Source organism: Crinia signifera, chromosome 9, assembly GCF_055691185.1.
Source record: "Crinia signifera chromosome 9, ASM5569118v1, whole genome shotgun sequence".
Taxonomy (NCBI): Eukaryota; Metazoa; Chordata; class Amphibia; order Anura; family Myobatrachidae; genus Crinia; species Crinia signifera.
Window position 1 is genome coordinate 44,741,550 of NC_139225.1, and position 16,878 is coordinate 44,758,427.

General features: G+C 43.0%; 1 protein-coding gene across 1 annotated transcript in view; it reads right to left on the bottom strand.

Moving 5' to 3' along the window:
- Positions 1 to 445: 445 nt before the first annotated feature.
- Positions 446 to 16,878, bottom strand: part of AIFM1 (apoptosis inducing factor mitochondria associated 1) — a 130,413-nt gene continuing 113,980 nt past the window's right edge. The window contains exons 13-17 of the mRNA XM_083159026.1: positions 11,994 to 12,134; positions 11,735 to 11,877; positions 10,296 to 10,420; positions 6,750 to 6,946; positions 446 to 860 (exon numbers count right to left, since the gene is read on the bottom strand). Coding sequence (XP_083015152.1) covers positions 789 to 860; positions 6,750 to 6,946; positions 10,296 to 10,420; positions 11,735 to 11,877; positions 11,994 to 12,134 — 678 coding nt within the window. The 3' untranslated portion in view covers positions 446 to 788. The remainder of the gene's footprint in view (positions 861 to 6,749; positions 6,947 to 10,295; positions 10,421 to 11,734; positions 11,878 to 11,993; positions 12,135 to 16,878) is intronic.

Below are 16,878 nucleotides of genomic sequence, written 5' to 3' on the forward strand. Positions count from 1 at the left end.
CCCAAAAACTGTTTGCTTACCAGGAAAAAAAAAAAAAAAAAACCTTGGGCCAGCCCTCGGCTCAGGGTATTTGTCATGTGGGGGAAAGGAGGCGACTTCTGTATGTGCCATGCTGGGGGGAAAGGGAAGTGGAGGCTTTATTCCATTGGGAAAGAGAAAAGGTCAGGTAGGACTCCGATTTTTGTAAGTAAGGAGTCCCAGGGACCCACTATTTTGGGGGGTTTTCTCAATCACTGACAATAATATAGTTAACGATATTGTGATTGTGCATAATCATTAGGACATGTCTTAAAGTGTGTACCCAACTTAAGAATTGAAGTGCTGCACTTCTGTCTATCAGAATTGTTGGCTTATTGAAAAAAAATAAAGGCATCAATACTTTTGCCCATGAAGGTGTCACAGGAACACAGGTGAACTTTAAAAACAGCTCTTAACAAGTTTACCCTTTTATGCAATACGTTTGTATGCAATTTATCTTTCGCCCACCCAACACATTACAGATGTAGCATCATTTTATACATTGTACTTCCGCAAAAGAGAGGACCTTAGATTAGGAATAACATGTACAAATGATTTCTCTCATGCCTCCAAGTATTGCAACAGTGTATATTTTCTGCTTTAAAGTGTCTGGACCGAGTTGGTTTTCCAGATAATAGTAATGTTCACTGAGGTTTTCATCAAGGCTCTGAATGTGACATGGCTTCCCCTGAAATCATAGCTTGTATCCAGAGGGGCAAGTCTAGATCTTTTAAGAGGTTTTGTAATAAAATGTCATCTTTTGTTAAAGTTTATTCCTCGTGTATATTGAAGAGTTTGGCTACTTCATTCAAGTCTGTGTGTGGTTCTCCATCCTTTATTATCTGAAAAGAAAAAGAAATGTATACTAAAGGTCTGAACCATCATTATCAAAGTTATACATACTGTATGTTATACCCAGAAAAAAAAACACTGAATGCCAATGTTATGAAGCTAAAATAAAATAGTTATCTGAAGGGAATCGGTACATCTGTCAGAATGAACTTAGGTCTACAGTCATTAGGTCGACCCCACTAGGTCGACTGGCAGGAAGGTCGACCTGACTTAAGGTCGACATGGGCCAAGGTCGACGTGACTTAAGGTCGAATTTGCATAAAGGTCAACATGAGGAAGGTCGACTGGTCATAAGGTCGACATGGGGTTTTCACTGTTTTTTTGGTCCGAATGTCGAGAATCGGACCCTCACATCGCTCGCTATGCTTCGGGCACGGTGGCTCGCTTCGCTCGCCACAGCTTTAATAACCTCCTCCACGCCCTAGTGGATAGAAGGGCATGAAATACCGCCTGTCGGCACATGTCGGCGCAAAAAACAGTGAAAAACCCCATGTCGACCGTATGACCAGTCGACCTTCCTCATGTCGACCTTTATGCAAATTCGACCTTAAGTCATGTTGACCTTGGCCCATGTCGACCTTAAGTCAGGTCGACCTTCCTGCCAGTCGACCTAATGACTGTAGACCTAAGTTCATTCTAATAGATGACCGCTTCCCATCTGAAGAAGGGTTCTGGTTTTATATTCTTTTAGCAACATATAAAGCATTCGCACAAATGAATGCTAGGGAGTATTAACAATATTATATATTTTCACAAGTATTTCAGAAGCTTATGTGGTCATATCCCTTAATGCATGCTTTCACTTTCACATAATATAAAACGGTTCGCAAATACAGAACACAGAAATAATAGGTGAGATAGTTACATCTGGCATAGCATGTAAAGAAGTTGGGGTTAGTAGTTTATTAGACTACTAGGTGATTCATCACGCCCTGTGGGCACTCTTCACACCGTTGTAAGGGGCTACGCCCCATTAAAGTTAGAAATATAGTTAAAGGGGAATGATGTTTGTTATTTGTGGATAAATGTGTGTAATGTCCATTTGAGTGAGAGTTTAAATATTTGTACATCAAAGGAAATGTCATTGGCAATGGGCTGTAGGTTTTTTATTGCTTTCAATCGGTTTTTGGAAGTAATATGTTTGGGTCACCAGCAAGTTGTTAGATAGTCATTAGGTCGAAATGCATTTAGGTCCACATGAGTCTATGTCGACAGGGTTATAAGGTAGACATGGGGATTTTCACTGTTTTTTGAGCCGACATGCGCCGACAGGTGGTATTTCATCCACTAGGGCATGGTGGGAGAATAAAATAGTGTGCCGAGCGCAAAGCGCGAGCTATGTGAGAGGACGCGGCACACACCTGTGTCCATGTTGACATTCGGGTAAATAAACTGTGAAAAACCCCATGTTGATCTTTTTGACGGTCGACCTAATGACCCTGTCGACCTTATGACCCTCCAATATACAAACAAAACACTTTGTTTTACTATACTGTTCTCCCATTCTCTTCATTTCTTATCCTCCATTGATAGCACCATTAACCATTAGGTGAGAGCTTGACACCAATTCTGTATATTAACCCTATCTTGAGTCTTGACTGCTGAGTCAAGCTGCTCCCAGCAATAGGTGACTTGAGCGCTGTAGCCACCACCACCCATCCATCCATAGACCTTATGACCCTGTCGACCTAGACTCATGTCGACCTAATGACTGTCTAACAACTAATCCACACCCGCAGCAGCAAAAGCAAACTGGACACAAGAATGCATTAAAAAGGGGAATGGATTCAAGGGATGCCAAGTGATAGTGCCTCTTTACAAGGCATTGGTGAGACCACACTTAGAATTCTGTGTTCAGTTCTGGGCACCACACCTTAAAAAGGACATAAATGAATTGGAACAGGTACAGAGAAGGGCGACTAAGCTAGTAAAAGGTCTTGAATCACTAGAATACAAAGATAGGTTAACCAGGCTGAATATGTTTTCACTGGAGAAACAGAGGCTGAGAGGTGATATGATTAGTATGTTCAAATACAGGATTGGGAATCATATGGAACTGGGAGAAGATTTGTTCACTAACAGGCCTATACTTAGGACACGCGGGCATGTACTGAGGCTTGTGGAAAGGAAATTCCGTAATGAATTAAGAAGAGGATTCTTCACCATTGACCATTGGTGTCCCATCTTGTTTAAACTCTTTGAATGCCCTCATTTTTGTAGCTATTTCAAATTTGACTTTGCTGTTAAGCCAAACATTTGTTCTTTTTTTTGACCCTAGGAATAAATTTATCCTCCTGCAGTATTTTTTTTTTTAAGATTGCCACCTTTTAGTAGTACTTAAAATATTCCAAACTGTGGCACTCAAAAGCTGCCTATAAGGATGACAGACCCTGGAGTTTTCAATCAGGTGTAGTTTGTTCAGTTGCTAAAATGTATTCATACTGTAAGATATCAATTTTGTTTTTCTCATATTGGGCCAGATGTACCAAGTTTAAAAAGTGATATAATTGATCATGTTATATGGTTAGTGTTCACTGTCCTGTTGTACCACTTTTCAAGGCTTGGGCCGACTTGACCTGAGGACAAGTGGGAACCAATTTCCCTTGAGCTCCCCGGTAGCTCCCTGAGTGGGCTCACTTACGATTTGGCATTGATGTGGCATTTTGTTTACATGCGGTAAATTGCACGCAATTTATCACATGTAAAGACTCCCGGAAAAATGCCGCAGTGGCGGAGGCAGGAGAATATAAAAAAAATATATATAATAATAATAAATAATATTAGGCTGACCACTGATTGGCTGAGAGAACACTCTCAGCAGCTGCTGCCCGCCGCTGGACCTCAGCAGCTATTGCACATAGTACCTATGCGACCCAATACCAGCACCCGCAATGTGCCGCTAATGGGTCCGATCCGATAGATCCTATGTGCAAGAGGTTCAATCTCTAGGGTCTGACCGCGCATCGGGTCCGATGGATTGTCAAACACATGCGATTTGGTCTGATTTATCAGCACAAACCATCTAAATCGGGTCAAATCTGACCAAATCACAGTAGTGTATGGGGGCCTTTAGTACATTTCACCATAATTCAAATAATGAAATAGCTGGTTACAGTATAAACAGTTAAAGGTATTAGATTAGGATAGTTACACTGGCACCATTTTCATATGAATGTTTTGTTTATATTAAATCCAGTGGACTATCCCTGCAATAGGAAAAACACTGCTAGTTGTGGGTCCTTTGCATGATAAATAGTTCACACTTCGATATGAAGCAATTCAGATTTGTTGGGGATATTTTACAATAACAGTCTCAACAACTTTCTTGATTTCCCATAACCAGTTACCTGCTACCTGCTATAATATCTGGTGGTGGTAATAGCCTCTAAACTTCATAAGCTCTTTGTTGCCAATTTCAGGCCCTCATCTATTTCCCTCATTATTTTGCTAAGGAACTTGTTCTTTCTGACTCTCTTACAGATAAGGAGGGTTGCCTTTACTAAGATCATAGTTTTTAGGGGCAATCATTTTCAAGAATTGCCTATACAAAAAAAAAAAAAAAAGAGAAGAAGAAGATGTAGAAATGAAGGTCTCTAACATTCTAGCTTTCACAAAGGCAGTCTCATTTAAATACATATCAGATTGGCTCCCACAGAGATACATTTTTACAAATTTTAAGCCACATACACCTTTATTCAATTCTCCTAAACACATCATACCGGACAAAGTTTTTTCGAGAAGTACACTGAAGTGCCAAAAGCCATGGGCTAAAAGTATGTGAAAAAAATGGAAAATGACTTTGCCACCCCACTACTGTAACATCCAGTATTTACAACCACAGATGCTTATTGATCATTACTACTGGTGTCTGAAAAGAATTATCAGTGGTAAGAGACACTGGTTCAAATCGCATCTAAACTCAATGCAGGGGGTACCAGACACATCCAGCAGGTTAGTGCAGCGCTAGGATCTTACCTGGGATATGAGAACCTGTTAACACATCACTGGACACAGTGCCTCACCTGGGCTTCGGACAGCACTAATTGGACGCTAGAGCATTGGCAACATGTCACGGTTCCAGTTGTTTTGGGTTTATGGTATGGTTCGGGTGTGGCACAGATCCGGCCCGAATGTCAACAAGGCAGGTGCAGGCTGCTGGTGGTGGTTGCACAATGGTGTGGGGTGTGTTCAGGTGGCATGGGTTGAGTCCACTGGTCTGCCTGAACATAAAACCACTATGTTGCTTTGCTTAAGGTCTATTTGCAGCCCTTCATGGACTTCATGTACCCCCCCCCCCCCCCACTCATTGTTCTCGAATTGTCCAGAACATTCTGGGAATTCAGATAAATAATGTGGGCAGCACATTCTCTGAACATTACCCAATCGATAATTGATGGGACGTGTTGGAGTGGTTCATTTGCACCCAGGATTCTGCACATTCATATATCAAGAATGTGTGGGAAGCTATCCAGGTGGCATGGGTCAATATCTCGCCAGAGGTCTTTCGTTCACTTAAGGAATCAATGCCACATTGAGTTGCTACACTTTGTCATTCTATAGGGGGACCTACATGATACTAGGCACTAATCCCATGACTTTTGGTGCTTCGTTCTGAAACCCGCTTCAATTTTAAATGTTAACAAAAAAGGCATGGTACATGCTATTCAAAATGTTAGCACATAATCTAAAAGTGCATGGAATACATTTTATTTTCCATTGGTTTTGAATAGGATATAATCCGGATGGTGACCTTTCTTCATGATACACATTTGCAGTTGATTTCTGAAGTTTCGTATGAATCAGCAAGTCATTTCCGGCGTTATCTCAGCAATTTCTTGATGACGCTCACTTACATTTGTCTGGCTGCAGATGGAGCAGCTCTCAATGGAGCTGCTCATGGCACCCTGCGCCAGCTGCCACCTTCCGACAGAAGGGGTCTCCCAACCACCGTAAATTGTTATTACTGTCAACCATATATACTGTAGATTGGAAGACCCGTTCTCCTGTTTACCTCTTATTGGGTGGACCAGCCTAATACACCCAATAGGAGGTAAACAGGAGAGCGGGACTGCCAATCTATATATGGTGGATGGTTATAACAACTTACCCATTTAAATAGGAGCATAATAGGAACGGACAGTACCATCTTCCAAAACAGGAACTGTGTGGGATTGTGTTTAATGCATGCATTGCAGTGTCTCATATAAACACTATTCGGCAGGGGTGGGCAATAATTTCAGCTCGGGGGCCTATATTCTATGTCAGGCATGTCCAAACTATAGCCCTCCAGCTGTTGTGAAACTACAAGCCCCGTCATGCCTTGCCACAGTTTTGCGATTAGGGAATACTAAAACTATGATAAGGCATGCTGGGATGTGTAGTTTCACAACAGTTGGAGGGCCTCAGTTTGGACATGCCTGTTCAATGTGCAAATGCTAGAAGCCAATAGTCAAGTTATGAGGGCAGGAGGGCACTCAAAACCATGTGAGAGGGGACTAGGCTAAATTTTCTTCCTAATAAAACACCCCCAAGAACACATTGTGTATAGCAGTTTCCTGTAGGAAGGCACTGATAATGGGAAACTCAACAATTTAAAAGATGATGGGCCAAATGTAGTAGCCTCAGAGTTCGGCAGCTGTGTGGAATGCTGGCAGAACCCTTTTTTTTTTTTTTAAAGGGGCAATCACTTCCAAGGCATGGTTTTGCCTTGTAAGAGATTGCCCGGGATGCTGGCCAAATCCCGCACTGCTTCCAACTCATAGGCTATTACATTTGGATCAATTTCTGTTAGGTGAAGCAAAGTAAAGGATATTTGACCTTCTACTGCCTTAATAAAATTAAATTTGCCGACTTCTTTCTTGTCATTTAACTATCCTTACCTTGCGTGCAATTGGCATACGATTGAAGATGTTCCAAAGCACAATTCCAACCACCACATTGTCGCGTAGATAAAAAACTACTCCTTTTCCATAGGAGTCTCCCTGCTGTGTGGGAGAAGGTGTGGAGAGTGAAATTGAGGATTCCTTCTGGACTTGCGATGCATCATGAACTTCACTTTCAGAGCGGATCCCTGTGCCTTTTGTGTACAGAAAGCAAAAGAAACATACTATATTATAAGTTTATAGAAAATATACAAAACTTGAATCTTGAAACTTGATTGTGACTGCATGGTAACAGGATATGTTATAATTGCTTTAGATGTGGTTGTGCGACCTGTAAATTCCTGATTGCTGATGATACTTTTTGCCATCCACGAAAAGGTTCCAATATTAAAATTAACCACGACCTCACATGTGATAGCATGTTTGTGGTCTACCAAATTATTTGCCCTTGCGAGCTCTCTGATATTGGGAAAACCCAGAGGAAAATTAAAGAAAGGATTGCGGGGCACTGGTCATCCATTAGAGCTGCGCTTACTAGTGGATCCAGTGAACAGCTGGTGGCTCGCCATTTCGCTTAGAGTAACCATGGTCTTTCTAGTATTATATATCGCATGATAGAATGTATCCCCCCCCCCCCCTTTGAAGAGGGGAGGTAATTGTGAGTAAATGTTGTTAAGAAGGGAGTCAGAATGGATTAATTTATTGCAAACCTTGCAACCATATGGTTTGAATGAAACCTTACCATTGGCCTGTTTCATCAAATCGATGAATCATTAATGGTGTTTTCAGCATATATTATATGATTTATTCTGAACCATCTGTTTCTCTATATTAGATTAGAATGTGTGATTCGCATTTGGTAGGATACGGTACATGCATTTTTATTGTAATATACATACACCATACATCCATTAGTCATAGGCGGCACTCTGATGTCTTTCACAGTCATCAGGATGACTAGAATAAATCTCGAAAGGTCTTAATGAAACCTGCGTGGTCTTAATTCTTTGTGAAAGACATCAAAGTGTCGCCTATGATGAATGGATGTATGCCACCCTTGATACGGGTTAGAGCGGAGGAGGGCACCTGGTGCAGTTTATATCCATCCAAGCAAAGGAGTGCCGGCTATTCTCCCTTACATACATATACACAGATGTGTCCACATACATCTTGACTTTTTTTCTCAATTTGTCACAACATGTAAATCACGGCATAGCTGTTTTTCCAAATGTAGCAAGTAGATGGATTCTAAAACTTTTTGCAGCAGTACAATACAAAAGCAATTTTTCATCCCTAACATGTTTGGCTGTCCTCTGACAGCTTTATCAAACCTTTGATAAAGCTGTCAGAGAACAGCCAACATGTTAGGGAGCACCAGCCTGTGTTAATATTTTAAAATTACATGTTGGAGGATTGGACTTGATCCCCTTGGCTTTTCTGGTCCAAGCTTGAATTTACCTGCAAAATCAGCTGTGACAAGCACTTTATTTACAACTGGGATACCACCACCTGCTCAACTTGGATTGGACTGTCACAAAAAATCGTGAGGATACCTCAAAACAAACAGAGGACATTCCATATTCCTCCAGGGCACACAAATTATCCTGCCAGGCTTATGGATTCCCATTACCCTTAAGCACGGGCTGTTTCTGGAGTCATATGACATCATATAAGCAGAGTGACCAGAGGGATCGCCAAAGTGCATAAGTATACAACTTCCAACTGTCCTACATGAACTTTAATGTTTATTTATATTATTTGTACACCCGTTGAGATTTAATTGTTGAATTTTTAATGCTATATTTTACTATAATAATAAATTAATTGTAATACTCAATTGATCCATTCAGCTCATTAGCGCTCCATACCCTTGTTTTTTTGGACACCTTTAATATCAGCCCAGTACCCATCGCCCAGGGGTGGCGGGGACAACCCCAGTCTTTAGCCATGGCAGGGGTCCATGTCCCCAACAACCCAGAAACCTGTCCCGTGCTGACCAACCAGGGTTGTAATGCTTTGGCTGTTGGAGCCCAGTGCTGGTTATAAAAACACAGGGGCCCCCTATTCTTTTTGTCCCCCTGTATATTGTTAACCAGGAAAGTTTTAAGAGGCCGGTGCTGGTTGCAGAAATACAGGGTGATCCTAATCATTTTGTTCCCCTGTATTTCTGGAACCAGGACCAGCTCAAGTCCGGGGCTGGTTATACTCGTGGAGAACCCACTCAATTTTTAAAATGTATTTATTCTTATTTTTACACATAGAAGCATGTTCGAATCTGACTGATCCGTGCATGCTTCAGCAAAACCCAGATGGAAAATGTGGTGTATATTCCATTCGTATTTTGAGCTGAATTCACAAACATATTCAGCCATATGAATGATAGTAAATATTCGGATAGAACGCTATGGCCATACACAGCCGAGTTCGGTACTTGTTTCCTAGCACGGAGCCCACGATTTTGATTGTATTGATCGGGTCGGAAAAATCGCGTCAATCGCATCGCATGCCAACCAAATCGCATGCGATGCAACCGACGCTATTTTTACATTGGAATCAATGTAAAATGGTCCATGAGACCAACCCGAAGTGTGGCGAGCACAGCGAGCCCGCGAGGGGCGGCGGTACGCGTCCTCTGACCTTTTCACACCCCCACTATCCACGTCGGCGTGGAGCTGATTTTATATAGTGTTGTGAGCGCAGCGAGCCCGAAGCGTGGCGAGCGGACGCGCATAACTTCACAGGTATACGATGGCTCGCTGTGCTCGCCACACTATATAAAATCAACTCCACGCCGACGTGGATAGTGGGGGTATGAAAAGGTCGGAGGTCGTGTACCGCTGCGCTCGCCACGCTTCGGGTTGGCGTCAATAGTGGGGTGGCGTTAACAATGGGGGGGCATTAACCATACACAATGAGAAATTGGCCATATTGGCCCATTTCCCATTGTTCCCTATGTAATATTGCGTCGATCGCATCGCGGCCCATTATAATGGGTCGTGTCCGACACGATCAACCCGATTTTAACTTTAAAAATCATTTAACATTATTCTCTATGGGAAAATCGCGTTGATCGCGTCGGTCGCATCGCGGCCCATTATAATGGGCCGCGATGGACCCGATCAACACGATTTTCTCTTTTACCGGCAAATACACTGGTGATTGACAGAAAATCGCGTCGATCGCATGCCTTAAAGTACCTTAAACTTAAGGCATGCGATCAACCCGACGGGCGCCGTGCTAGGAAACAAGTACCCCGAGTTCTAAATGATGGTGCATTGATTCATACAGCCAAAGTCGTCTGATACTGCTTTTCGTAAAAACGGAAAATCAATCAAATTTGGTTGAGTGCAAATTTGTCGGATGCTGGTTCCTGGCCATAATTACATTTAAATGGGTTCATACATTTCCACCTGTCATTTATCTATCACAGTCCTTAAAATCGTAGTTAGAAGCTGAATGGTTACTTTTGGCAAATTCTCCACTTTCACTCTCCATGACTTGATACATCTCCCTCAAATACTCTTTCTGCAATATCTGGCTTACCGCTTTCCTCAGCTGCACGCTTTGGTGTGTCTTTTTCAGTGGCTTTGGCGAACACGCCAACAGTTGGAAGTGCACTGTCAACGATTCCAATGGCTTCATATCCAACTTCTGGACCTAGGTCACTCCTTTAGAACCCAAAAATAAATCACCACAAATTTATGCAACAGTTTTAAGGGCAAAATATATACAAAAGTCTACTATTTCATATTTTAAAACTAATAATATTTGCAAAATCATTGCTACTAAGTTCAAAAGGCAAATTTATCAAATGGCCAGTATATAACACACAAGCCAGTCTAGTGCTCAGCCATTGAGGCATTTGACTTTAACCTTAAATCGTGTATGTGAGCACCTGAACCCATAGGATGTGTATTGATTCCACCATTATAAACAGGTACTAGACTTTGTCACCTTACAACTGTGTATACGAATACCCAGGGCTATTTTTGTGCAGGCTCCAGCAGGAACCGAGGCCCTTATTCTAGTTCACGCTTTCAGACAAAATATTTCTTAGCTGGACAAAACCATGTGCACTGCAAGTGAGGCAGGTGTAAGACCCCAGCCAAATCTAATTATCTCTGCACAAGTAACACCTGCCTCACCTGCAGTGCACATGGTTTTGTCCATCTAAGAAATATTTTGTCTGAAAGAGTGAACTAGAATAAGGGCCTCAGTTCCTGCTGGAGCCTGCACAAAAATAGCCCTGCGAATACCTGAACATATACATAATCATTGACGTACCACAAGGATACAGTTTTATTGGAAATATTGACTATGCGTATTGGGCATCAATTCCGCTTTCATAAAAGTGAAATTTATCACACTCATATTTAAAATCCTCTTACACCCCGGATGAAGTCTGTTAGGTACTGTACTGCTAAAAGTCCATCTACAGATCGCAATAATCAGGTGGGACAGTATGGAATCAGAAGCTGCTTCAGGAACCTTGTGCCTTGGTGATGTAGGGCTTTGAAACTCAGTAAGCTGATCTTGAAAACGCCATTTTGTGGGCAGCCGGTGAAGGGAGTAGAGAATGGGAGTTATGTGGCTGGTTGGTTAACAGCCTGGCAGCTGTGTTTTGTACTAGCTGTAATCGGTGAAGTTCCTTTGATGGTAGACTGGGGTAGAGAACATTGCAGTAATATAAATTAGGGGATTAAGGGTTTGATGGTGTCCATGTCAACATAGACACACCAAAAAACATGAAAAACTCATGATGACCGATGTCGACCTTATGACTGTTAACCAATAGTACAGTAGTAGACCTTGACAGTGTAGATCTAGTAAACCATAACCAGAGGGTCCCGGGAGCAGGCAAAAAAAGAAAAGACTGTAGAGTAGGTCAAGCACCTATACAAGGGATTACAGCATTTATGCATGTAATATACTGTACTTCTTTCCTAGCTCTTTGCTGTTATTAATCATTTGTGAAATATTACCAGAACATGGATTGATGCCAGTATGGTTTAGCAGCTCCAGTCATGTTCTCTCCAGCAAGTCGCCCACTCACTACAGCATGATCGTGGTGTTCTACTCTCCTGCGTCCAAGCTTAATGTCATAAAAGCAGGCAGCATCTCCTGCCTATAAAAAAAAAAGTAAAAAAAACAGAAACATAGAAACCAAATTTTTTTTTGCATCTAGTTACTGTAAATTTTTTTTTTTTTTTTAGTAAAAAGTATCACAAAATGCTAACTTACCACCCATACGTTGTTGCGAGCCTGAAGTTCTGCATTAACCCTAAACCCTCCAAAGTCCCCATCTAGTTCCAGACCAGCAGATTTTGCCAGTTCAGTATTAGGCTCCAAACCAACTGCTGCTACAATATGATCAGTCTTCACCTACAATAAAAAATGAAATTGAGACTGAAATTTTAAATACGTAAGGCTCCGCTTGCAAATCAGTCCAGCCTGCCCCCTTCTTCCCTCCTTAGCATCCAGGTATCCCACTCCTACTTGCTCAATAAGGCTCAAATGGGAGTTTGGCACATGTAAGCATCACGGCAGGAAGCTGGGAGCTAGCAGGGGAAGATCTTCGCTTTAAGCATATCAATAACAACCTCTATACAACAGAGAAGGTGGTCACAGTGAAGTCCCAGGGTCCCTGAACACACTGTGTTAGCTACGAAGGATGTAGCAAGCTTATATATGTGCATTCCACATTCAGCTGGGCTGGAAGTGGTCAGACAGCTGAGTGTGGGAAGTACACCGTATACAGGGCCTGATGTCCCACTGTTTTACATTTGCTGGAATGGACGTTAAGACATAACTATTTTCTGTTTAATAGAGTCTTTTCTAAACAACTTAATGGTTGTACCATGGGATCTCCCGTGGCACCATCTCTAGCGAACGCATACATGTGGCAGGTTGAAGGAGACATCTTTTTCCAGAATACTGAGGGTAAAATCATGTATTATCGTTATACAGAGGGAGCGCCTCTCATGCAGTGCCGAGAATCGGCAGCTTGCCCCAGCTGGCGATCAATGTCTATCTTCGCTTAAGGGTAGGGTTGGGGGGGGGGGGGGGGGGGGGTTGGGCAGCATCGGGGAGGTGGTGAAGAGCCCTATCGTCATCTGGAGTCTGGTACCATGTGGACCGGAAGAAACTTGGTATCTGTACCTGGAAAGAAAAAACCACCGTAAGCAGAGTTTTCTTCCTCTTACAAAGGGAGAACTCTGTGATCCATAACTGATGAAAAGAATGCTTAGATCAGGAAGGATAGGAAGTACACATATACCTGTGTAACTTCCTATAGACATATCTGATGCCTATGAAACCAAAGGCAATAGCAGGTAAGAAAATGGCAGTGTCACTAGCTTACACCATAAAATTCCGCAACCTTAACAGCAAAATCAGCCCCATATAGGAGCAAGATGAGCAGCCCCCTTTGTGTATGGGGGGTGCTCAATGCGACCTAGGCACTGTATATGTGCCTAAATACTTTTCTGGGAATGGACCTAAACCAGTGCCCTTGAGCACCATAGTTATGTTGTCTATACGCCGGCCATAGCCCCGGTTTCCTCTCTGCAATCTTTGATAAGATGGACAGGAAGGAATGGTACATACCTTAACACTTTATACATCCCTCTTCCCATTACAGATCCTGTCTAATCAGGGATACACTTCCCCATGTATCATAGCAGAAGCTATGGAGATCAAACTGACGCGACCATAGACAAGTGGACCCACAGACAGATGCCCTCTTGTAGGCATCTGGGGGAAAGAAGACTAATCATAAACAGTACAAGCTGGAATATACCATTTTGTTTGTTTCCAGGCATAAGCACATAATGGGCGGTATTCAATGTGAATACCGGCGAGGTGCAGCGAATCCTGTTTAGGATTTGCTGCACATTCGCCACGTTCCGGAGCCTCGCCGGCTCCGGTATTCAACGAGTCAGGGGCTCGCTGCCCCTGACCGGCGAATATGAGCTCCTGCGGCGGACACCGCAGGGAGCCTGAGGACGGTGGCAGGCAGGGAGATGGAAGTCTCTCTGCCTGCCCCAGAGCGTATGTGGGGGGGAGGTGGGCTCCCCGGGTGCCAGGCAGCACAGGCTGCCCCCCAGGGGTGCCAGCAGGGGACCGGGTATATTCACTACACCGGATCGTGCATATGTAACGATCGGGTGCAGTGAATATATGAATATCTAATGAGCGGCTCGGCTCCGGCGCCCCCTGCTGGCTGCTGTGTAAAATAAAAAAATATATATTTTTTATTTTTTTTAAATTAAATATATACAGCACATGAATAAAAATAGCATGCCCCTCCTCAGAATAAAATTCCTGATTTTTTTACACCAAATGTAAAAAACAAAACACTTTATTTTAAAAGTTCACATTCCACTTCACCATAAAAAGATAGCGATTGCTACTCGGTGAATCATGGCGAAAAAAACCTTCAAATGTATTCGCCATCTGGTCATTGAATAGGGTGATTCACCGTTTTTGTCAAAAATTCGCCAAACAGCCCAAATTCCCCATAAAAACCTGGCGAATCAGGCTCATTGAATACCGCCCAATGAGTTATCTCATTAAACAGGAACCTACAGATGGAGCGCCTATCAGCCAGCGCTGGGAAACGGCAGATTCCCTTAGCTGAAGTTCACCAGCGGAGAGGCACTCCATCCGACGTGGATGCGCGAGCATCTCACACGCTCAAGCGTCCGAGTAACATGGCAGGGAGCGTAATCCCTGTCCGTCTCCGCTTTAACAATTCTAACAAGCCATATTCAGGGAATAGGATTCATTTAAACTGTTTCTTAGCACATGTAGTGTATTCTTCAATATTCAAAGAAGACTTGGTAGCATTAGCAGAAGTGTCTCGCTGTTCAGCATAGAGGAATATTCTTCCAATTTGCAGTCAATTGTATTCATATGTAATTTGTCCCACTGTAGGTAATTAGCCGTTTACAAAGAGGTGTGAAAAATCTCAATTACATTCAATTACTGTACATAGCAAAAGTATATTCATACACATAAAAAGGAGCAAATTGCACATGACACCTGTAACAAAAATAGTTAAGCTGGCCATACATCAGAAAGATCGATCTTAAGATCGATTGCGCTCATGATTGTGTACAATTTCCCTTGAAATCCCCGGTAGTTCTTGGTGGTTTTTGGACACACAATCTACACACAATCCATCTTACAATCAGTCATACAATCCATCTGCTGTATGATTGTGTATACAAGATGTGCACACAATCTGCATACAACCCATCATACAATCAGTCATACAATCCATTTGATGATAGATTGTATGATTTGTGTACACAAGATGTGCGCACAATCTGCATACAATCCATCTTAAGGCCCCCATACATTATGCGATTTTCGGCCGATTTCACCCGATTTCGGCACTTTGGGCCGATAAATCGGGTGAAATCGGACCAAAATCGCATGTTTGTGACATCTGATCCAATCTGATGCGCGTTCCCGTGCTCATCAGATTGGATCAGGTGGTCGTACCTGCAGAACATAAGATATATCGGAATCTGAGCCATCGTGGGTGCTTTTTAGCACCCACGATGTTTCAGATGCGATATATCTATATGTAGAACTCTAGGTACCTCCCTTAGGTGCGCGGCCATCCTCCAACAGTGTCAGTGACAGTAGCAGCAGCCGGCGTCACAGGAAGGGGCAGGCGCGATTGGAGGGAAGAGGGCTGAGGGGGCGGCAGTGACACACTCTTCCCTGCTTCAAGCTGGAATGACAGAGCCCGGACTTTCTCTCTCCCCTGCTGCTGAATATAAGAACGGGGATTCGAGCCGCCCCCCCCCCCCCCTCCTGATTGTCTGCACGGGCTTTAGAGCCTGGACCTCTCCCCTGCTGCTGGACGAATGATACCACGGGCAGCAGAGCAGAGCCCAGACCCCCGTCTCCCCTGCTGAATGAATGAATGACACCACAGGCAGCAGAGCAGAGCCCGGACCCCCCTCCTCCTTTCCCCTGCTCGTGTAAAAGTAAATAAACTTTAGCTTGTGAGAAGTGTCAGACAGTGGTGTCTGTTATCTAGTACTAGGAGACGGGACTATGGGAAAGGTGAATAGTTTCTTAGATGCTGAATGATCACCATAGAACGTATTGTAGTGTACAGTATATGTGTCAGTGACTGTGCATTAGATATTCACAGATCTCTGCTGCTAGTGGTTATGCTGTATGTTCTAATACTGGAGGTGCAGTCTTCAGTTGCACACCTTTGTTTCATATAAGACGACCCTAAAAGGACATATAGAACATTTCATGGAGCAGATGATACCAGCATACAGACGGTGCAGGATGTTGCTCTATGCTCTTTTTGTACGAGTGACGACACCCCCGAACTACATATAAATATACCGCCATTCTCCTTTCCTCAGAACAGTAATACCTGCAAGGTATAGCACTGTTCAGGCCACGCCCTAGGGCCACCCCATCCGATAAATCTCATGTAGTCATTGCATACGGCTGTGGCCGGATAGGCTGTGGGCAGATTTTATCTGTGGGCCTAGATTGAAGTGGGCCGTTATTAAAGTGGGAAAACTGATTCATAACTACAGCGTTATACCAGATTCATCTGACTCATCATCTCTTGTCTCCAACAGGTAACACACTGAACATCTCCTCTGTACTGCAGAGCATTACATCTATTGTGTGGGATTGATTTGTACTTCTAGGTAACACACTGAACATCTCCTCTGTACTGCAGAGCATTACATCTATTGTGTGGGATTGATTTGTACTTCTAGGTAACACACTGAACATCTCCTCTGTACTGCAGAGCATTACATCTATTGTGTGGGATTGATTTGTACTTCTAGGTAACACACTGAACATCTCCTCTGTACTGCAGAGCATTACATCTATTGTGTGGGATTGATTTGTACTTCTAGGTAACACACTGAACATCTCCTCTGTACTGCAGAGCATTACATCTATTGTGTGGGATTGATTTGTACTTCTAGGTAACACACTGAACATCTCCTCTGTACTGCAGAGCATTACATCTATTGTGTGGGATTGATTTGTACTTCTAGGTAACACACTGAACATCTCCTCTGTACTGCAGAGCATTACATCTATTGTGTGGGATTGATTTGTACTTCTA